We start from the raw sequence: 23845 nt of genomic DNA, 5'->3' as shown, positions 1-23845 counted from the left end.
CCGTACCCTACTGCAGGTTGTCATGGAAACGAACGCGCTCCTTTTGAAGCCAAAGAGTGTAGAAGCGCAGAGATGAAGCTCCGGTGACTTTTACAACAGCCGTTGTAATAAAACACTTATTATAAGTATATTATTTTATTGTTCACCACAGGACAAATACATGTCCTGTGGTGAACAATAAAATAATATAATAAACAATAAACAAACAATAAAATAGGACAACATTGACATTTTATGACAATAGAAGAGAAATAATTTAGTTTTAACCGATCGCAAAATTTAGCGAATGACTAAAAAAGACAACTACAAAGGTCTTAAACATACTTTAAATAGTTTATACCGTAGAATAAACTTAAAAGACCACTTCAACCACTTCTGCGAATAGGTTAAGTTTGTCCCTAACGCCTACCGACACCCTGCAGGTTGTCATGGAAACGTACGCGCTCCATTTGCAGCCAAAGAGTATAGAAGCACAGAGATGAACTTCTAAACTAGCTAAATAGCAATTTGCTGCTGTTAAAGCTACCTAACGTTATGTGTAACACTCCAGAAAGTTATTTTAAAGTCTCAACTCTCGTGTTAAAATAGGTTAGTATATATATAATTGAACTGCAGCGATTAAAACAGTGGAAACTCTCTGTTTATTCTCCCGAAACCGTTCGCACAATGGCCACCCATACCGTTGTCATGGAAACGTACGCTTCTCCATTTGCAGCCAAAGAGTATAGAAGCACAGAGATGAACTTCTAAACTAGCTAAATAGCTCATTTGCCGCGGTTAAAGCTACCTAACGTTATGTGTAACACGCCAGAAAGTTATTTTAAAGTCTCAACTCTCGCGTTAAACAAGGTTTATATCTCTTTATAGAACAGTTCTTTATTTATTTATTTTATACTTTATTTTTTCGAGATTGTTTTCATAGTTTCAAGTTTATAAACAAATATACAATAAAAAGAATAAACTTAAAGGAATTTATTTAAAGGTCCCATATCATGCTCATTTTCAGGTTCATACTTGTATTTTGTGTTCCTACTAGAACATGTTTATATGCTGTAATGTTAAAAAAAACACTTCATTTTCTCTGCCTGAATATACCTGTATTCACCCTCCTGTCTGAAACGCTCCGTTTTAGTGCATTTCAATGGAATTGCGTTGCTAGGCAACAGCTTGGGTGCATGTTTACTTCCTGTCAGCTGATGACATTCACATACACTGCAACCAGGAAATAAACTGGGACACATTTATAATGTTTTACGTTTTAAAATTGTGTCAAGGGTCTAAATATTGTATATTTGTGACATCACAAGTCCTGACGGCTTGTTTCAAATGCAGAGTTTCTGAATACGGGCTGTGTGTATTTCCCTGTGGATTGAGTGTTTTGATACTTTCACAGTATTGATATAGAACTTAAGTCTGCTTTATAATAAAAACAACATGAACATCTTTTTTATAATATGGGACCTTTAACATAAGCTAGTTAAATAGCTAATTTTCTGCGGTTAAGCTTCCTAACGTGCTGTGTAACACCCTAGAAAGTTGTTATAAAGTCTCAACTCTGGTAAAAAGTGGGTTTATATCTGTAAATACAGCAGCTCTTCTTTGGAGTGAACTTTGTTTGAGGCTAACGCTGCTAGCTGCTAGCTGCCGGTAGATGGCGCAGTCGCTCTGTGCTCCACCTGTTGTCCTGGCAGGATGCTAGTTAGCTTAGCTTAGCTTAGCTCAATGTAGCCTCTCCAGTGAGTGTCAGTGTGTCGTCTCTGGGATTGAGTCATGAAGCAGGATCTCACGGACTGAACTGAACCTTTAAAACAGCAGAAGCTCTCCGTTCATTCTCCCGAAACTCGTTCCTATTAACTAAGTTAACTAATTACTTAACAAAGTGATTAATTAGACAGTAAACCGGTTATAAAAGATGAGTTATGTGTGAGGTTGAAGTCTGGACACAACAAGCTGCTGATCTGATCACCGGTTCATCAGGAGCTGACTCCTCAGGTAGGAACACTTTAAACACCTTATAATGTTTATAAAAGCTTCATCACTCACTTTATTTCATGATAAAGTGTTTGTTTTAACACGGAGAGTCTGTTTAGTCTGTTTAACTCGGCTCAGTTTGGTTTATTTTGTTGGTTAAAGCAGCAGGAGAGGAGAGATGGTTTCTATTGTTGCTGCTCCACATTATTACTGTTTAATTCAATTCAATTCAATTTGCTTTATTAACATGACTGTCAGGTGAACAAGCGTCAATTCAATAATAAATAAAAATAAAAAAAGAACAAAATAAAAACAAAAACATATATATATATAAATATATATATATTTAAAAAGAACATGCATGTAAATGGAAGAAAACAATAAATAACTAATTAATGTTTGTTGTGTCAATAAAACAAACAAACAAATAAAAAATAACAATTAATAACAATATATTGCAATATCAAATGATAAATGTAAAAAAAAGAACAAAATAAAAACAAAAACATATATATATATAAATATATATATATTTAAAAAGAACATGCATGTAAATGGAAGAAAACAATAAATAACTAATTAATGTTTGTTGTGTCAATAAAACAAACAAACAAATAAAAAATAACAATTAATAACAATATATTGCAATATTAAATGATAAATGTAAAAAAAAGAACAAAATAAAAACAAAAACATATATATAAAATTCATTAAGCAAATTATAATATATAGATATTTAAAAAGAACATGCATGTAAATGGAAGACAACAATAAAGAAGTAATTAATGTTTGTTGTGTCAATAAAACAAACAAACAAATAAGTTTGTTTATCTGTTGGTTACAGCAGGAGAGGAATCGGTTTCTATTGTTGCTGCTCGACATTATTACTGTGTTTAATTCAATTCAATTAAATTTGCTTTATTAACATGACTGTCAGGTGAACAATATTGCCAAAGCGTCAATTCAATAATAAATGAAAATAAAAAATAAAGAAATTTAGCAAATTACAATATACAGATATTTAAAAAGAACATGCATGTAGTAAATGGAAGAAAACAATAAAGAAGTAATTCATGTTTGTTGTGTCAGTAAAACAAATAAAAAAACAATTAATAACAATATATTGCAATATCAAAGGATAAATGTAATAATAAATAAAAATAAAAAATAGAACAAAATAAAAACAAAAACATATATATATATACATATACACAATTCATTAAGCAAATTACAATATATAGGTATTTAAAAAGAACATGCATGTAAATGGAAGAAAACAATAAAGAAGTAATTCATGTTTGTTGTGTCAATAAAACAAACAAACAAATAAGTTTGTTTATCTGTTGGTTACAGCAGCAGGAGAGATGGTTTCTATTGTTGCTGCTCCACATTATTACTATGTTTAATTCAATTCAATTCAATTTGCTTTATTGGCATGACTGTCAGGGGAACAAGCGTCAATTCAATAATAAATAAAAACAAAAAAAAGAACAAAATAAAAACAAAAACATATATATACATGTATACAATTCATTAAGCAAATTACAATATATAGATATTTAAAAAGAACATGCATGTAAATAGAAGAAAACAATAAAGAAGTAATTCATGTTTGTTGTGTCAATAAAACAAATAAAAAAAACAATTAGTAACAATATATTGCAATATCAAATGATAAATGTAATAATAAATGTAATAACAAATAAAAAAGAACAAAATAAAAACAAAAACATATATATATAATTCATTAAGCAAATTACAATATATAGATATTTAAAAAGAACATGCATGTAAATGGAAGAAAACAATAAAGAAGTAATTTCATGTTTGTTGTGTCAATAAAACAAACAAACAGATAAAAAACAATTAATAACAATATATTGCAATATCAAATGATAAATGTAAAAAAAAAAAAAAAAAAAAAAAAAAATGAAGTAGAGGAGTAAATAAAAGGCAGAGTGTGAGTTACATCTATTATGTGTTGTTGTTGTTGTCTCTTAGGCTGTGACATGCACTGACATATCCTGCAGCTTCTATGGCGATGACACTATTTTCTCCAAGTAGATGTTGTATTTTATTTTGGTCACAGTGTTTAATTCTCTCACAACATAAGAGCATTAAGTTTAAATCAGCCTGTCTGCTGTATGACAACAGGTGTTTACGTCCTAACTCACTGACACTAATATAATTATAATATATCATAATATAGACGGAGGCAAAACAGCTTTCATGACAAGTTACTGGATTTAACATCATTCATATGTCCTTCATATATAACTCCTTATAGACTTATAGGTCTGTCTTTATATCAACACTTTATAGTGTGATATCTTTAGTTTATTTTAGAGGAGAGACAGTGCACATTAATACATAGCCTACACATGGTTAAAAATATCCCAGAATTAGCTAAAAGGCTATTTTTCGTCCCTGGACAAGGTGTTACTTCCTAAAATCCATCATAACAAAAACAGGACATGCAGTTTAAAGACTGGAAAAGGACACCTTGTTACAGCAGTATGACAACTCATCGTCCTAACTCACTGACACTAATATAATTATAATATATCATAATATAGACGGAGGCAAAACAGCTTTCATGACAAGTTACTGGATTTAACATCCTTCATATATCCTTCAGGAGAACTAGCACTTATCAGAAGAGCCCCTTTAGCTATTTATTTTTTTTCTTCTTTCATTAGGTCGTAATTGTGTTTACATTGTGTTAACATACACAGAGCATACTACTGATGATGTATCACTAACAATATATTGTTTACATTCATCCACACATTCATTATGTGTCTTTAAGAGGAGTTTATTTCAAATTAAGAGCACATATTATTAGGAATGCACCGATACCGGATCGGATATCGGGCCGATACTGACCCAAATAGCTGGATCAGATATCGGTGACAACGGGGCCGATCTATTCAATTCAATTCTCTCTCAGGTGGTGTATAATTTATTATTTTAATAAAAAAAAAACAATGAAATGCATTTATATCTATGTATTTATTTGTCACATGTTGTTTTACAAAGTTAAGAAAGCAATGTTTAAGTCAAGCCTGATGTTGCCATCCCACAGTGAGACATACAGCTTATTAATTAAACTCTGGTATCAGATCGGTACTCGGTATCGGCCGATACCCAAAGCCCAGGTATTGCTATCGAGACTGAAAAAGTTGGATCGGTGCATCCCTTCATATTATGTAATTTAATTCTAAGACTTAATTATAACCATTAAAATCCAAAATCTATTGTAAGGCTACATCTTTTTTTTTAATTAGTATTTTATTGATTTTTTACATGAACATTGTCACATTTTGTTCCACAAATCAAACTCCTATATGCAAAATAATATTAATATAAAAATTAATAATAAATCAATTAAAAACATAAATGAATACATTTAAAAAATAATATCTACAAAATCCCAGTATACAAATAAAATGCAAAAAATAAAAATAAAGAAATAAATTAAAAGAGACAAATCAAATACATATTCCTACATTCATCTGCACCATGGTCTAATCTAATTTACAAGCATCCAATCAATTTTCAGACACACAGAGTAGGTAAGGTTACATCTTAGATAAATGCCTTTGGAAATTAAGTGAGCTGCCCAAAACCATTGGAATAATAGCTGCATTCTTAACATTGTGTTGAAGTAGTATTTAATATTAAATTCTTTATCCCAAAGAAAATAAATCACCTCATATTTTCTTTCCTAAGAAGCTTATTTAAATGTTATGCAATGGCATCCTACATTGGTATTTTAATTTCTTGCCAAAATAAAGGTGCATTCAGTGATATTGTTATAGTGACCCCATATTCCATAGTTGGATCCTAGTTTTTGTGTCAGGTTTTGCTCAGTGTAACGGTGCTGCAATGTTTGAATATGATCTTACTGTATTACTCAGCAAAAAACTATTGAAAATTTCCCTACTGCGGGACTAATAAAGGAATATCTTATCTTATCTTACAAGCTCTGGTCACATTAGTGTGACTGATACCAGTTAAATCCTACAGCATGTTAAAGATAATAGGCTACTAATAATAAGACATTACAGTTAGCAACAAGTGTAGCACACAAATAAGTGTTTTACAATGCAGTTGGACAAAATTAAAAATGTAGTTTTGATTAAATTAATATAAACAGCATTCTGTATTGCCAAATTTAGTTTTACTACGCCAACACATTTGTGTTTTTAAAGTAATGTAAACTTTCAAGGTGAATGTGTATTATTTCATGCATCAAACACAGACAATGATAAAGCACTTTATTATCTATTAATAGCAAACACAATTTGCAGATAGGATTATGATTTTATTAGGATCCCAATTAGCTGATGATCTACCTGGGTTCCACACAAAGAATAATAATTAGGGCTGTCAAAGTTAACATGATAATAACGCGTTAACGCAAATTCGTTTTAATGCCACTAATTTCTTTAATGCATTAATGCAACTTGCAATTATTAATTAACCTCTGACAAGCCGCCGTCGGGCCCGGACACTTCAATTTTTCGGAGGTTGTAGCGGGATCAGTATTAGAGCTAGAGTAAAGATACTGATACTGTCCCTTGACCTCTGACCTCCAGATATGTGAATGTAAATGGGTTCTATGGGTACCCACGAGTCTCCCCTTTACAGACATGCCCACTTTATGATAATCACATGCAGTTTGGGGCAAGTCATAGTCAAGTCAGCACACTGACACACTGACAGCTGTTGTTGCCTGTTGGGCTGCAGTTTGTCGTACAATTTGTTGTACTTTTTCGGACATACTTCTGAATCTTTTTCTGACAGTTGTCGAACATTTGTTGGATATTTGTCGTACTTTTTTCGGACATATTTCGGACATTTTTTTAAAACTTTTTTTCATACATTTGTCAGACATTTTTCAGACCTTTTTCTTACATTTCTTTGGACATGCTAAATCTTTATGCTAAATGCAGTTTCTGTGAGGGTTTCTGGACAATATCTGTCATTGTTTTGTGTTGTGTTTGATTTACAATAATAAATATATACATACATTTGCATAAAGCAGCATATTTGTCCACTCCCATGTTGATAAGATGATTAAATACTTGACAAATCTCCCTTTAAGGTTCATTTTGAACAGATAAAAATATGATTAATTTGCAATTAATCATGATTAACTATTTTAATCGATTGACAGCCCTAATACAAATAATAAAAAAAACACATGGTCCAAAACAAGGTCAGTTGTAAAAGTAGTATGTATTGAGATAAAATAATTAACAGGATAAAAGAGACTTACAGTTGAATGTTTTCTTATCTAGCAGGCAGCTTCTCCAGCCACTGTTAGCTTTATTGATGAGACTGTAGAAGAGTCAGTGGTGTTTTCAGGTCACGCTGAGGTTCAGGAGGACTTAAGAGATCAGCGGTGTGACGTGAGGTCAGATCAGACCGTGCTGAGCTTTGAAAGTGATCAGTAAAATCTTGATCAACAATAGTAACGATGCCGAGAGATGGGGGTAATATTGTCTTGTTCTTAAGTACCAGTTAGAGCTGCAACGATTAATCGATTAGTGGTCAACTATTAAATTAATCGTCAGCTATTTTAATAATCAATCAATCGGTTTGAGTAATTTTTAAAGAAAAAAAGTGTAAATTCTCTGATTACAGCTTCTTAAATATAAATATTATCTGTTTTCTTTCCTCCTCTATGACAGTAAACTGAATATCTTTTAGACATTTGAGGATGTCATCTTGGACTTTAGGAAACACTGATCCACATTATTCTCATTTTCTGACATTTTATAGACCAAACAACTGATCGATTAATCAAGAAAATAATCAACAGATTAATGGATAATGAAAATAATCGTTAGTTGCAGCCCTAGTCGATTTTAGAGTTACAGCGGGGTGTCATCAGCATAGAACGGAAGCAGAAGATTTTGCCTTCTGAAATACAGTCAGACATTTGGTCAACAGTAACATAATATTTATTATAATTTAGTGTCTGGACATGTTTTCATGCTATCTTCTTTACCTTTGCAGTAGTACCATGGATGCTGAGGGATATAAACATGAGCCACACTACACAGAAGCAGAGGGCGTTTGGCAAGGTCCACCATGGACGCTGGTGGATGTATTCCTGTCAGGAGGAGCACCGTGGGGATTTACACTCAGAGGAGGACTGGAGCATCGAGAACCTCTGCTCATAACCAAGGTAAATATACCTATATTATTTAGGTAAATAACACCAAATAAGACTCTTTTATATCAAATACAGCTGAGAGTTGAGGCTTTTATTGTTGTAGTCTGAGTAACGTGACGTCATATCCGTTCCGTATCCGTCAACCAAAACAAACCTCAGCGAGCCGAAAAGAACAAGTCTAAAACGTTGGAGGGTCGTCGTGGATACGACCCGCACCCTCACATGTGAAATCCAGCGTGGTAAACACTACACATCCAGTAAAGGATGGAAACACTTTGGGTTTCACACATTGACAGGAAAAGCAGAGCTAGACAGAGCAGAGCTAAAGCTGCATGCTAACTCCGTCACGGACAGGAAACGTTATCGTAACGTGGAGGTGGAGACGGCTGTCGCTCTCGTCTCCGTGGTCAAACGGGCCGACGCTACGACTGTAGAGCACCCAGATACTGACATTTATGGAGAAGTTAGAGGAAGTAGACACGTGGGACTACTTCCGGCTTTTCAAAATAAAGGTGTTAACAAAGGGAACTGTATATACAAAATACATCTATGGAAATAAGATCGATTGGATTATATTCACCAGAAGAATAAAACATTACATGTCCCTTATAAATTAAAAAGAAAATACCACTAATCTGTGAGGGAAATTTGATTTTTGGGTTGCTGGATAATAAATAATTCCTGAGAATGATCCTGATATATTTGACTTCATGACATCTCTGACTACGTACATGCTGAAAATCAAACATTTTTACTGGATTAATTTAGATATTTTCCAAAGTAAAAGTCCCTAGAAGTGTATGATTCAACTTTTCCCCATGGTCTAGTGTTAAAAAAGTTAACAAAGATCACAATAAATCGTAATATCGAATCGCAATACTTAATAATTGCAATACTAATCGAATCGGCACCCAAGTGTCGTGATAGTATTGAATCGAGAGATAGGTGTATCGTCCCAGCCCTAGCTAACATGGTACCATTTATGAGCTAAGATGGTAAACTCAGCTACATCAGCATCTTAGCATTGTCCTTATGAGCATGATAGCATGCTGACATTAGCATGTATCTCAGTCTTATTTCAGTCCAGTTGCTCGTCTTTGAAATTCAGACATACATTTGGATATGTAGCTACGGTAGAGCTAGCTCTATGGAGAGAGTGTTAACTGTCTCCTTTTCAAGTGTGATCTGTGCAATCATAGCATGCTCCAAAACTAGGGATGCACCGATACCGATATCAGTATCGGGTATCGGGTCCAATACTGTGCTCATGTACTCGTACTTGCAAAACGGCACCAATACAACTTTACAGCAGCGCGACGTTAACTTCTCGTCACCATCTTTCGGGTCCTCACGCGCGCCGGCCCTCACTTTCATTGCTGAAAGGTTTTGCTTGCACCCTCTGACTCAAACGTGTGTTAGGCTCCTTGGTCCGTGTTTCAAGACGGGTTGCCGACATCGCCACAGACCTCTGGCGCCTTTTACGTGGGCTGCGGCACGACGCGGTTGGGGCGGAGCAGGGAGCCCCGTCACGGTGCGGCGAGGTCCAGGCGGGGAGCGCTGTAAAGCTGTGTCCGCGAGCCACCTTCGCCCCGAGCCTTTCCAAACCGACCTAGAGCCGGTGGCGGCGCACCGCCTCGTATGCGGGACTCCCCAGCCTGCTGTGTGTCGCTCACACCCTCCAGCTGGCTGTTAACGAGGGTGTTTTGGCACAGAGAAGTACTCGTATCGGTACTCGGTATCGGCGAGTACCCAAATGTAGGTACTTGTACTCGGTCTGAAAAAAGTGGTATCGGTGCATCCCTATCCAAAACTGTGTTTTTTTGGCACATAGTGTTGAGTAAAGTGCTCCAAAATCAGCACAAAATAATCCAAAAAATAAACATTCAACAGAACATGCACTAAAGCTTCTGATCCTTGTATGTCATGACTTTGTTAAATGGGTGATATGAGCCACAATACGCGTACAGTGAGAAGGAAAGAATGCCTAAATCAGCTCTGAAATCACACTGTAAGCTCACTTCTCTGTTGACTGAGTAATGATTTACTACAAAAGACCTTGCTGGTTAATTTGGCATGGTAACATACCAGCACCTGTTAGTCGGGAGCCGTGTGTCCCTGCTTCAGTTCTGTTTTTCTCTATTGACCCAAAAAGGGTCCAAAGTCCAACTCGCGATGGACGAAACTCAGGATATCAGGCACCATACGGGCTTAGAGCGATACGGTTAGCGCCACCTTCACCCCCATTAGCTTTTTACAATTCATTCAAATGACAAAGAATTCTGACCATTTTAAGTCTTTAAGCTGTAAGCTGCGAGATCTCATTGCTGAACCGTGTGGAGTGAACCGTTGCCCAGTTGGACTCTTTGGTTTGATATTGGCAGCATTTCGTCGTTAATGTTTTGTCACTGAGACGCCACGACCTTCCTCCCAAGGACCAACGAGAGGAACCTGTTCGCATCCGATGGTGAGATGTAAATTCCTCAGAACATTTAGAGAACTCTCACAACCCTTTAAGAGATATGCTTTAACAGTTTAAGTCTTCCTGGCCGGCACCTCATGAAGTAAATTGTTCCTAGACTAGACTCAACACATGTTTAGTTTGCTGTCACTTTACCCACGGTGTGTGTTATAAGATCCCACCTGGACCTTTTTTTGCTTTCTGGTGTTTTTGTGCCGGGTTATATTTCAGTGTGGAGGGTAGAGTGTGGTACCAGGAGCAGAGGAGAGGAATGTAGGAGCTTTGTTTGATTTTCTAAATGTAGTGAATTATCTGTGACAGCCTGAAGCCCGCTGGAATGGCATGATGGGATAAATTAAGTGAGGATTAGTGATTTGTGCTCTTTTTGTGAGTTCCTCTCAGAGTATAGCTATTGATTTAAAAGGTGTGAGTTATTGGTGTTATCTAGAGATTACAAAAAATAATAACCTTACATTATAGAACAGGCTGTCTGCTTAATACTCAAAGAAATGTGTGAGGCCTCTACTCCAACATGTGTCTGTCTGATGACATCAATATGTGGACACATAGTTGGCATGTTGTTCTTTATCGGACCAGTTTCTTTGGAAGGTGATTTATGATTCATATTATCAGCTGTTCTTGCACACATGTGTGCTCTATGTCCTGTTTCCTGTCCTACCTGAACAGGAGGAAAGTAGGAAAGAAAACATCCAAAACACACATTTGGGTGTTTATTTTACTGCTTTTGTCTATTTGCGTCCGTCTAAATTCACCAAAGGTTAGCATTAGATAATGCCTCATTTGCACATTTAAACATGACGTTTAGGAAAACTTGTAATACATAAAATAATGAAAAAAAAATCAAAAAATGTCCGAAAAAAAGTAAAGATAAAGTCTTAAAAATATTTTTTTAAAAGTCTGAAAAATGTTCAACAAATGTATGAAAAATGTAAAAAAAAAAAATGTCCGAAATATGTTTGAAAAATGTCAGAGAAAAAGTCAGAAAAAATGTCAGAAAAATTACCGCAAAATATGCTCCAATCATAACATGGCAAACTGCAGCCCAACAGGCAACAACAGCTGTCAGTGTGTCAGTGTGCTGACTTGACTATGACTTGCCCCAAACTGCATGTGATTATCATAAAGTGGGCATGTCTGTAAAGGGGAGACTCGTGGGTACCCATAGAACCCATTTACATTCACTGATCTGGAGGTCAGAGGTCAAGGGACCCCTTTGAACATGGACATGACAGTTTTTCCGCAAGTTTGGAGCGTTATTTAACATCCTTCATGACAAGCTAGTCTGACATGGTTGGTACCGATGGACTCATCAGGTTTTATAGTTTCATATGATACCAGTATCTTCACTCTAGCTTTAAAACTGAGCACGTTAATGCGTTAACGAAATTAGTGGCAGTAAAATGAATTTGCCTTAATGCTATATTTTGGCGAGGAAAAACTGGCAACTGGGCTGCAGTTTGCCATGTTATGATTTGATCATATGTTTTATGCTAAATGCAGTACCTGTGAGGGTTTCTGGACAATATCTGTCATTGTTTTGTGTTAATTGATTTACAATAATAAATATATACATACATTTGCATAAAGCAGCATATTTGTCCACTCCCATGTTGATAAGAGGATTAAATACTTGACAAATCTCCCTTTAAGGTACATTTAGAACAGTATAATCTCGATTGAATATTTTATTATTATTATTATATTATTGATTGACAGCCCTAATTTGTAAGAAAACCCCATCATAGACAAGTCAGACTACTTAAAATGTTGAAATCAGTTCCTCCTCTCGTTGCATACTGTTCAACTTTAACACAGCAGCACCCATGTGGACTTTTGTGTTAAATTGTACTGTTTATCAGATTACAACCCCTTTTTTAATAATCATAAATGTCCACCTGGCCTTGACGTCTTTTCCTTTTATTACATCTTTTTATTATGATCATGTTTTCTGTTTTAGTGTGAGAGGTGAGCATCGAGTACTCCGTCTGGTTCTGCCAGGTATTTCTACATGTTCTGTATAACCTGAGAAACACAGACGGCTTAAATGTGTTATTTTTATTGGCTTGTTATGTACATTCTTCAAACCTCCAATTGCTGAAATGAAAGATGATTATTAAAAAAAAAAGGGCCCGTAGTTTATTGAGAGGTTTAGAGGTATTGGTTAAAAAAAAGAAATCCTGGATCTAATTAAAATTCTTCACATTCCTCTCATAGCTCAGGTTCTGCTCAAGGTCTTCGTGGACTTAACGTCCTTAGTCTCAATAAACTTATATAATCCTGTTTTACACAACACAGCTGGGCATGTACCTCGTACATACGTGTGTCCTGTGCCAGGATCAGATTATATATGGAAGAAGAAAAAATATAGTTTTCTCTTAAAGAAGCAGCACGAGACTCTCTGCTCTCTGTTCTTACACGCTGCAGGTAAACAGGTTTTACCAATTATTGAATCCTTTGTGTTACAACATTAAGGGCTTGATTTGACTGTTTTAGGATTGCTCAACCTCTGGGGAAAAAGATGATTCATAGAGAACAGGATTATGGCTCATGAGAGGAAGAATCAGATTATATATCTCTATCGCTTATTTCTATTTGTGGAGGTTTTTGGAGGCAGAATATGGATTGATTATTGATTAGGTAGAAGAGAACTAACAGGTGCACTTTGCTGCAAATGCTTAGTATTTACAGAAGATATAAAACAGTTATTTATTGTAAATGTTTTTTAGCCTTACCTTAAAGGGCGGGTCCAAACTAAGCGATGTACTGCTTTGTGGACGCCACGTTAGTTTGAATCTGAAAGTCACACAAAAACACAAACAGACTAACCGATGGAGGCAGCGGTAGACCAGCAACTCCCCTGTTCTGAGAGGGAAATTACTGTTTTTGTGAATGGAGTCTGGTGGCTTTGAAGACAGCGATATAACGGCGAGGTAAAGTGGTGAAAATATTCTAAATATAGCGTATACTTAAACTGATATTAATATGTTTTTAGATGGCTGCTCCCGTCCACTTTACCTCGCCGTCAGACAGTCCTTTCTGACGGGGACCTGAAGCCGTTATATCGCTCTCTTTAAAGCCACCAGACTCCATTCACAGAAACAGTAATTTTATCTCTCAGAACACAGGAGTATACATACAACCCCACTTCAAAAAAATCCAAACTAACCCCTTTCAGTTATTTCTAAACTTAGCACAGCTAACTTAGCTAGTGCTAGCGTTCACATTATTCATGACCTTATTGACTTCGGTAACCTACATCACGGCTTTTTGCGGCTGAGTGAGCGTTTCCATTTGAAGAAAAGGAAAAGAATGCAGATGAACCCGCCTTTTAATATCCTTCTCTCTTCATTTTTGTGCCAGATGACACGGAGAGGCGACCGTTGGTTCTTAACAACAACGGCGGCTCCTGAAGAGGTTAGCGTAGATGCTGCAAAAGCATCAGTTCTATCAGGACTGGAGAGTATTTCTTCATTGAAAGAAGAGCAAAGAACGACACTGGACGCTTTTCTAGATGGAAAAGATGTTTTTGCTTTTCTCCCGACTCGCTTTGATTGACAGATGTTTCATCCAATGACCTGCCAAGTATTTTTTTGAAAGTGCCTGCCCCCTTTACAAGACAGTTTCCAATGACGTCGGTTCAGGTTAGTGCAGCTTAAACGCAGTTCCCACATTCAGATGAATGGGAGGACTGAACGCCTGATTTGGTGTGAATAGCTATTGCTCAAGCGAACATGGTTATTGCTTTTCTGCAACCAAATGTAGTGTAAGAAGTTCACAAAAGCTAGAGATGCTTAAAACATCTGTCTAACCTACAGAGACATGATATATGTGTGAGTTTGTTAATGCGGTTAATGAACGTTGTCAGTGAAGTGTTCAGGCGATGCCTAAAACCATACTAGAGGTGTGAGTTCAGCTCCGTCAGCTGGCTGCGCAGGACATCTGTCAGCAGAAAAGACACATTCCTTACCCTCATCACCACCACATCCTTCCCTCCATGTCCCACACAGAGACAGGAGGCTATTTCTGAGGACACTCAGACATCCAGGATGGCTGGAGTTGGGCTGATTATGTCCTGGAGGGAGATAGCAAACAAAGGCCGCGGTACGGCTCGCGCTGATTGGCCTGATGGAGTGACAACTGTTTGGAGAAGCTCTATGAATCTTCATGCTGTGTAAACACAGCCTTTATTTGCCCTCAGGTTTTCTTTTATGCTTCTTCTACTCGACACTGTTTGTTGTTTTAATTTATATTCTTAAATTGTTATTGTTTCCTGTTTGAATAAAGCCAGACTACTGTGTAGCTTTAGGCTGTCACACAGATGTCCTGACATACTGTTGATCTTAACCCTCCTGTTGTCTTCAGGTCAAATTTGACCCATTTTCATTAACTTCATTATATCATAAATATGGATGTTTTTCACCTAATTGCCCCACAATTACATGGATGGTTCCCTAATATGGTCTTTGCAAAAAACAATAAAGACCACTACTTTCGTTGCATTATGGGTATTTTATTCAAAATTATAGCACCTGTGCTTCAGTTAAATGTATTCAAACTTGTGTGATGTAGTGAGAATGATTTTCCAGTTCCAGTAAAACTGTGTCCGTGTTTAAACATGGCAACCAACTGTAAACGCATTCAGTCCTCTCTACAGAATCCACTACCATATCAGGACCAGCTCAGGAACCCAGCCAGTCATCATAACAGCCCTCGGTCCACCCCGGCCTTAACCCGGCCTTAAAACCGGTATTATAGAAAAATGAAAAAGGGCTTTGATTGGAGCGATCTTGGCTCTGGTTGTCTGTGCTGAGGATAAAGGCCGTATAAGACGTAACGGTCTGTAAATGTACACATACCTCTGTGGTTGAGTCATGCAGGCCTCTCTCACAGGTCGAGTGGAGAACTGATAATCAGCTCCAGAGCTTTTGTGTGTTAATGTGCCAACTGCCAGGCAACGTCTCACTGCTTTTCTTTCCACACCTCTCTCATATCTGACCGTCTGCGTCAGTGTGAGGACGGCGCTGACCTTAACGGTACATCTGACTCTTCAGAGAGCCGTTGTTCTGTCTAGTTTAATATCTTATATGTGGTGGGTCTGATGTTGCTGAGTTCAGGGTCACCGTGTGCTCTGTTCACTGTACTTCCCTCTGACAGATGTGTTATTCCAGGTGTCTACCCTCAAACAAACACAATGCACGGGTTGTTTTTACATCACACCACTGAGCTGGGACGGCAGCTTTCTGAAGTATTTTTATAGCCTTTGATCCACGTCTTCAGAAACCTGCTGTTAACTTTGGTACACGGTGTGTTTCTTCTGTCAACCTGTAAAATAGATTAAGAACATCAACAAGAACACTGACGGCTTTTTGGTGCATTTCTCTCACATATCCCTTTCACCAATCTGGCTAGTCCGAATCAGAGTGGTCGTTTTGGTTCGTTTTCTATTTAGTCTGGTTCAGTTTCACGGTGCATAAATTAAAGCGCACCAAGATAAATTTGCTGAGGGGCGCTTAAGCGGGGCCAAAGTTCTTCTCGGCCAGATGTCAAGCAAAAAGTCCATCATCTCATCTCATCCTCATTGTTAACCTGTCGTTTACCTAAAGCCATGGGCACACTACCAACGTCAGGAGCGCGTGGCGTCTGCGTTGCGTGGTGGCTGCGTGATGCAGGAGTCTGGTGTTCACACTAGACGCGTGTCGGCTGCCTGTCAGCTGTGTTTCTGCTGCTGCTGTCAGCGCCTGAGGGCTTTTATTTTGAAATGAAAGCAGGAAAAAAGCAGCTAAAAAATTTATTAATTCATTTGTGATTAATCCTGATTAACTATGGATAATCATGCAATTAATAACAATTAAATATTACTGAAGTTTCTGATGAAAAGTGGTAGGCTGTATAATTTTAATTTCATAAACAGTAGGTTTTCATAAATGGTTTCCTGCCTTAAAGATGCTTTGTGATCGACAATGACAGAAATGTGTCCAGATATTACAGGTTCTTTTTCTTGTCTCCTCAGTTCTCATCAGGGACTCCTGATCTAAAACACAGTACAAACGTTACGACATGAGGTCACATTAGCAGAACCTGCTCCACAATAGGCTTTAAAAACCTTCAGTAAATATCAGGGGTTTGCTTATCTGTGCTGAGAAGCAGTAAGTGGCACCAAGGTGAGGTCGTATGAGGTCACTTAATCTCTTTCACAACACCGTGGTGGGAACCTCTTGGACATGAGAAGTCTTTTGGCACCTTCTTATAAACTGTATATTCTCTATGAGCTGGTGGCCACTCTGATAAATACTAATATTTAGCACAATGTGCATTAAAGACGCCGTTGTCCTGCGTCTACTGTTGCATCACAGTAGCGTCCACATTTCTATGACGAGGTTCACAAAGATGATGTCATCTAGTCTCCTCTGAATTCCCACACCTCTCCCACAGATTGCACTAGTCATGTTCCTCTCTAATTAAAGATACCAAGTGGTATTATTGTTGGCACCGCTGTCGCAAAGAAAACCGGATCTCTTTCCTCAGAGCCGACTACTAGCGATAAATTTAGTGACTTATTCAGACCATCAGGGAAAGAGCAAGAAATATGTTCCAATATATTATATTGGAATTCATTCCCAATGCAGCTCAGAGTAATCACAACCAACAGCACGGTGTCTCTCCGTCTCTGCAACCCACACAACCACTAAGCTTTATGCAAATGAATGAGCAAGACAAATTAACCTATGACGTCATCTGGTGACTTTAAGGGACTTTTGGGAGCTGGTGCTACTTTCATTGGAAACCAGTTGACAAAGCTGCACAGGACACACGGCTTTTTGTTTTTCCATGGCTTTGTGCCGTAAATGGGAGTATTCATTTTCCTGGGAGATCGAACCTGGTAGCACACTGAACTGCAAAGTGAAAGTAAAGCTTATACAGGGATCGACGCTAATATTTTCAAGCGCTGGCCTTACGGGCCACCAAGCTCCTAAATTTGGTGGCCAAAGTACATTTCTGGTGGCCCAAATTTAAACTTCAAACCTAGAGCTCTTATGTCAAAACTAGGGGCTGTCAATCGATTAAAATAGTTAATCACGATTAATTAATCACTGTTCAAAATGAACCTTAAAGGGAGATTTGTCAAGTATTTAATACTCTTATCAACATGGGAGTGGACAAATATGCTGCTTTATGCAAATGTATGTATATATTTATTATTGTAAATCAATTAACAACACAAAACAATGACAGATATTGTCCAGAAACCCTCACAGGTACTGCATTTAGCATAAAGACTTAGCATGTCCGAAAAAAAGTAAAAAATGTTTTTTAAAAAAGCTAAAAAAATGTCCGAAAAATATGAGAAAAAAAGTCCATAAATGTATGAAAAAAAGTTTAAAAAATATGTCCGAAAAAAGTACGACAAATGTCCATAAAATGTCTGAAAAAAAGTCTGAAAAATATCCTACAAATATATGAAAAAAAGTAAAATAAAATGTTAAAAAAAAATACGACAAATGTCCGAAAAAAAGTCAAAAAAATGTTAAAAAAATGTCTGACAAATGTCCAACAAATGTCTGAAAAAAAATATCCGAAAAATATGCTCCAATCATAACATGTCAAACTGCAGCCCAACAGGCAACAACAGCTGTCAGTGTGTCAGTGTGCTGACTTGACTATGACTTGCCCCAAACTGCATGTGATTATCATAAAGTGGGCATGTCTGTAAAGGGGAGACTCGTGGGTACCCATAGAACCCATTTACATTCACTGATCTGGAGGTCAGAGGTCAAGGGACCCCTTTGAAAATGGACATGCCAGTTTTTTCCTCGCCAAAATTTAGTGTAAGTTTGGAGTGTTATTTAACCTCCTTCATGACCAGCTAGTATGACATGGTTGGTACCGATGGATTCATCAGGTTTTACCAGTATCTTCACAACGTTGAAGTGAAAGCAGTGATCTGTTTATTTATCATTTTGGCCATAATCGTGCAGCCCCAGTAGAGATTGCCCCAAAATGTGCCGTGTCATGCTAACCAGCTAGCTTGCCGGCAGACGTTGGCTTCCTGAAATATTTTGGCGCCTCTGTAAAACACTGTGTTTTAATTCTCCGCTTTCCATCTGCTGTGTTTGTGCTCCAGGTTGAGGAAGGCAGCAAGGCAGCAGCTGTGAGTCTCCAGGTGGGAGACGAGCTCGTCAACATCAACGAGATTCCCCTGAGTGGCTTCAGACAGGAGGCGATCTGCCTGGTGAAAGGCTCCCACAAGACCCTCAGTCTGGTGGTGAAACGGTAGGTAACCAATCTCTCCTACCTATCTAGCTGCTGCCACGACAGCACCGCCCCTCTCAGCCTAACAGGTCACTATGGTAACATCTCCAACAAACCGAGGCGGCGGAGGATCCTCCCGGCCCTCGCAGCTGTTTGTCTGCGTTGTGTGTTTGCAGACTGACCTGCAGTTTCTGGGATTTCTAAGCTGTCAGTGTTGAGTTTTTGGCAGCTGGATAGTCCTGTTCTACCAGGTCGTACTGAGCTGAAGTCAACAGGAGGTCAGGAGGTTTGTGAGTAGATAGAAGGAAGAGAGGTTGTTGGAGGCAGGTGTGGGAAGGACAAACAAACGGGAAGTTACGATGCAAATGATCCTGTTGGTCTCACGCTGTCTGTGATGAGACATTTCCAGTGTTCTCTTTGCACCACACTTCTCTGCTGATGAACAGTAAGCCCTCAATAAATGATTACATTCACTCGTATTGCCACAGGCCCGTCCCAGTGACTTATTGACTCCCAGCTATTGTTTAGTATTCATAATCTTGTTTAACTGATGAATCATTTGTCAACTGAGTCCTGGAGGCCTTCTTACGACTGACCTTGTTGTGTGTGTGAAACACACTGCTCCCATTGTGTCTCTCTCCGCCGTCTGTATTGTATCATATCATAACGTAATCCCTGAACAAATCCTCCCGTACAAGGAAGTCCATTCACCATTTATCTGTCCACGAGGACGCGGCTGCGAGTCTCACTCATTGTCTTCTATTCTCAAGAGACGTGTCTATTATAGGAGCTGGAAACAAGGATGTGTTGCTGTCTGTAACAACTTAAAGGCCCTGAACACATCTCTTCTGAATCAGCGTCTTACTCTGAGAGACGGAGTCACGGTTTTCTGTCGAAGTTAGAACAGTTTTGGTTACTTTCTACTCATGAAGTGGGCTCAGTTGGAAAAGAGTGACATCACACACTTCTGTGCACCAATCGGGATTTATTTTTATTTTTGAAGCCTCGAGTTCGGCATTTTGTCCGTTGCCATTTTTGTTCTTGGCCGTCGCCATCTCAGTTTTGGTTTTTGGTCGTCGCCATCTTGGTTTTGGTTTTTGGTCGTCGCCATCTCGGTTTTGGTTTTTGGTCGTCGCCATCTTGGTTTTTGGCTGTCGCCATCTCGGTTTTGGTTTTTGGTCGTCGCCATCTTGGTTTTTGGCTGTCGCCATCTCGGTTTTGGTTTTTGGTCGTCGCAATCTTGGTTTTGGCTTTCGCCAACTCAGTTTTGGTTTTTAACCTTCGCCATCTAATTTTTTTGGTCGTTGCCATCTCGGTTTTTGGCTGTCACCATCTCAGTTTTTGTTTTTGGCCGTCGCCTTCTTGGTTTGAACTGACCATGTCAAGGAGCCACATCACTTCACTTTGCAAGGTTGGATCAACCTCGTCACACCACAGACGCCGCTATTTAAACACTGCGCCGAGTGAGGGATCACCCCAAACCCAATATCTCCTAGTATCTTTTCGTCTCTCAGCTCTGCATGCATACCTGCCTGTCTGGCTGGCTGCTGTTGATTCCAGCCTATATACATCCTATAATATGTTATAGAGTGAAACACAGGGAAACACTTTAAGTATCAACACTATGCATAAATATACAAACACACCACGTTAACCCTATGTGTTCTAATGTGAATATTATTGGAATATTATAGGCTGACTATAGAAGATGCATAGCCCAAACCACAGCTGATTATGACTGACACAGTATAATAATATGCTTAAAGAAATAATAGATAAACAAATAGGAGCAAGAAATTGTTGATAGCCGATACACACACCAACATGTGAATAAGGGGAGTACCAGTACTTATTTCTTTCCACTTCAAGCACTGGAAACACTTTTCTGTATAACTCAATACAGTTTAACAACAGCACAAAGTGATCTCTCTTAAACAGTTTTAACAACACTACATTACTGAGTGTAGTTTGATTCTATCTTAGATGTCAAGAGAGAAATTAGCCTGTAAATCAACTGTAAATCAACTGAAGCAGTGCCAATATTACAAAATATGTCCTTGTATCATGGCTTACAATATGAAGTAAATACTGTTGTAGATTCAACTACAGAAGAGGAATAACTAACGGATCTGGGTATTGTCATTGTGGTATGCTTGTATAATTGTAAATGGAGAAAGACATTTCCTTACAAGGACAACTCTTATTGTTCATATTGTATTTTACAGACTTTTAGTCCCGTGGGACTCTTTCTTCTTTCTGCTCGTCTGCGTTGAAGAATTTAGTTTGTTCCGACTGTCATTTCCTAAAACCACAATAACTGGTGTGTGTCTGATTTAGAATACAATAAAGTGGTTTATTACAGAAAGCTTCAGCTGCAGCTCTTTTTCTCTGTTTCTCCAGCTGCAGTCTGCAGGCTGCGTAGAAAGCTGCTGTTGGGGTGTGGAGATGTTTGGGTGTGAGCATGAAGGCGTGAGCTGTGAAACTCCTTTCTCTTTATCTCTGGGATCACAGTTGGATCGCTGAACGAGGATCAGGAAGCTGTCACAACCTGCTCCTGTCCTACAGGTGTGGTCTCTTTACAGACAGCACGAGGGCGGCGCTTCCTTTAGCAAGTCATGTTTTTTTTTTTTGCATGCAGTGACTAATGCGAGGCTGTTGGTGTAATGTCATTGAGAAGAGAGGCTTGTCACATGCGTCACACACCGGAGGACAGATAGGTGTGGTTATCTGTGGGAAAGCGTCTTTTGTACATGCCTCGACAAAACTGCGCACAAAAGCATGCTCAACTCCAGCATGTCACATGAGGAGATATTTTTACATTTTAAATATCACTTTGTCGATCTCATTCGCACATCAAAAACAAAACCAGGGTGTGAGCTGACGTTAAATTACACCTTTTATGCTAAATTTGTTTAAAACTTGCCGACACTGACTGCTGCATGCAGACAAACACTGTAATCATCCCACGTCACCACATTTCATCTGCGTTCCAGCTTGCTATTGTTATGCTTTTACTATAACTGTTAAATCCAGAAGTTGTAATTTGGCGGAAAAATGTTATTCTGTTTGGTAACTTTACACTCTTTAGACAACAGCAGTGCAACTAGAATCCACAGATCATTTGAAACACCAGTAGCTCTCCTATGTTGCCTGAGAAGCTTTTTCCATGAGGTGTTTACATTATTTCGGGACAGATATAGTTTTATTTTGCATCGTCAGACCCCCGCGGAGGTTCGCCTTCTTTTCCAGCTCCCTCGAGGCTTTTTGCAGAACAGCAGAGTGAATCATTAAACTTTACAACGTGAGGCTTGACGTCTGTTGTGGCATTTGGTTTCCCCCTTCTGGCATCGTTACAGAAGTACCACAGTCATTAACTAACTATTTTACATGGGAGGAGATGTTGTTTTGTGTAACAGAAGGTTTCTCTCTCCTCTCACCTTTTTACTGTACCGTTGACTATTATAACCTGATCAGACCTCTTAGGTCTCCAGTCAGAGGTCTTCTAGCTGTACCCAGAGTCAGATCCAGGTCCACTGAGGGTTACTGTGGTCCTGGTCTCTGCAACAAGCTGCCTGCAAACTCAAGACTTTATGATTCTCCCAGGCTTATGGTTAATTACTGTTTGTGTACCGTGTGTGTGTGTGTGTGTGTGTGTGTGTGTGTGTGTGTGTTAGTGTACTGGTATGGTCGCACTTCTTTCTTGTACAGTTGGTTATTGGGATGCACGATTGTTTTTCGAACCAATAATTACCTGCTTCTCATGGCCGATACTGATGAATTCACATTTTTGTGTTTTAAAAAGAAGTTCACAACCTGAAGTTTATGCTAGGGATGTCACGAGAACCAACCAAATCAAACTGACATCACTATTGTTAAAGGACCAATATGTAATACATTTACTGTAATAAATCATAAAATGACCATGCAGCAGAGACGTCTCTAACTCATCTTCTCCGACAACAATACAGCCAGTATGTTCTCCTTGGAAATTTACATTCCGATCCAGAACGTCTGTTTTAGTTTTGGATCTGTGTGATCCCGTCCACGGCCCGTTACGACACCCCGTTGAACACATATGAAACAAACTGGCACGCAAACACAGCCTTCTGCAGCCGTGGAAGCAAGCTAACGAACTGCACAGAGATAACATTAACATTATATTCTACCCGTCCTGAGAAACCTCGGCACATCTCTCTGTGTTCGGTGTGCAGCTGGTTATCAAGGCAGCGAGTAGTCGAGACACACCGGTGAAGTGATTCCGTATACTAATTGCGAAATTGTGCTCTGCTATCAGTCACTCCGGAGGAGCGGACAGGCCACGGATCCAATATTTTGAATTTTTGACCGCTGTTACCCATCTTAAATGCTAGCTCACTTTAACACAACAAAAAACAAAGAACAGCTCTTCAAATGTTCATTTAAGTTTTCTAATCAAGTAAATAAAAAAAAAAATTGTGTTGCAAATTGCAATCATGTTGTTTTCCTCTCAAACTGTAAAAAATGTCCACACCGACGACATGTTCGGTTCTCTAGTCAGCGTTATTTATCGGCCTCGATATATATATTGTGCATCCCTAGTTGGTTACATGTGATGGAGCCGGGGTTTCTATTTGATCGTGTTGATGTTTTTTTTTTTTTATTGCTGTGTGGTTGGGTGTATGTTACTGTATATTTTGTCATTTAAAGGTACAGTATGTAGGATTAAGTGACATCTAGTGGTGTGGTTGCAGATTGCAACCAACTGAGTACCCCTCCACTCACTCCTCCCTTTCCACGACTGAGGTAAGGTGAGCCACCGAGTGTTAAACCGTGTTAAACCATGTTAACGCCGTTGGCCTTGAGGTCATCCATACCATAATAACACTACTTTAGGAGCAACGGAAGTCAGACAGCAGCTGACGGTACCACAGTTTAACAAGCGTGTCGGAGAACTACGGCGGCCTTCAGGTAACATAAAA

The 23845-nt window shown here is 38.4% G+C and overlaps 1 protein-coding gene across 2 annotated transcripts in view; it reads left to right on the top strand.

Moving 5' to 3' along the window:
* Positions 1–1713: 1713 nt before the first annotated feature.
* The window catches only part of shroom2a (shroom family member 2a), a 49985-nt gene continuing 27853 nt past the window's right edge, over positions 1714–23845 (top strand). Inside the window, exons 1-3 of one of the 2 annotated variants that reach the window (XM_037770354.1) lie at positions 1714–1992; positions 7999–8170; positions 18760–18908. In XM_037770354.1, the coding sequence (XP_037626282.1) occupies positions 8006–8170; positions 18760–18908 (314 nt within the window). In that variant the 5' untranslated portion in view covers positions 1714–1992; positions 7999–8005. Of the gene's footprint in view, positions 1993–7998; positions 8171–10350; positions 10623–18759; positions 18909–23845 lie in introns of those variants that run through there. The other variant, XM_037770355.1, reaches the window with a different exon arrangement.

Source organism: Sebastes umbrosus, chromosome 5 (assembly GCF_015220745.1).
Source record: "Sebastes umbrosus isolate fSebUmb1 chromosome 5, fSebUmb1.pri, whole genome shotgun sequence".
Classification (NCBI taxonomy): domain Eukaryota; kingdom Metazoa; phylum Chordata; class Actinopteri; order Perciformes; family Sebastidae; genus Sebastes; species Sebastes umbrosus.
This window is presented reverse-complemented; position numbering and strand designations above follow the sequence as displayed.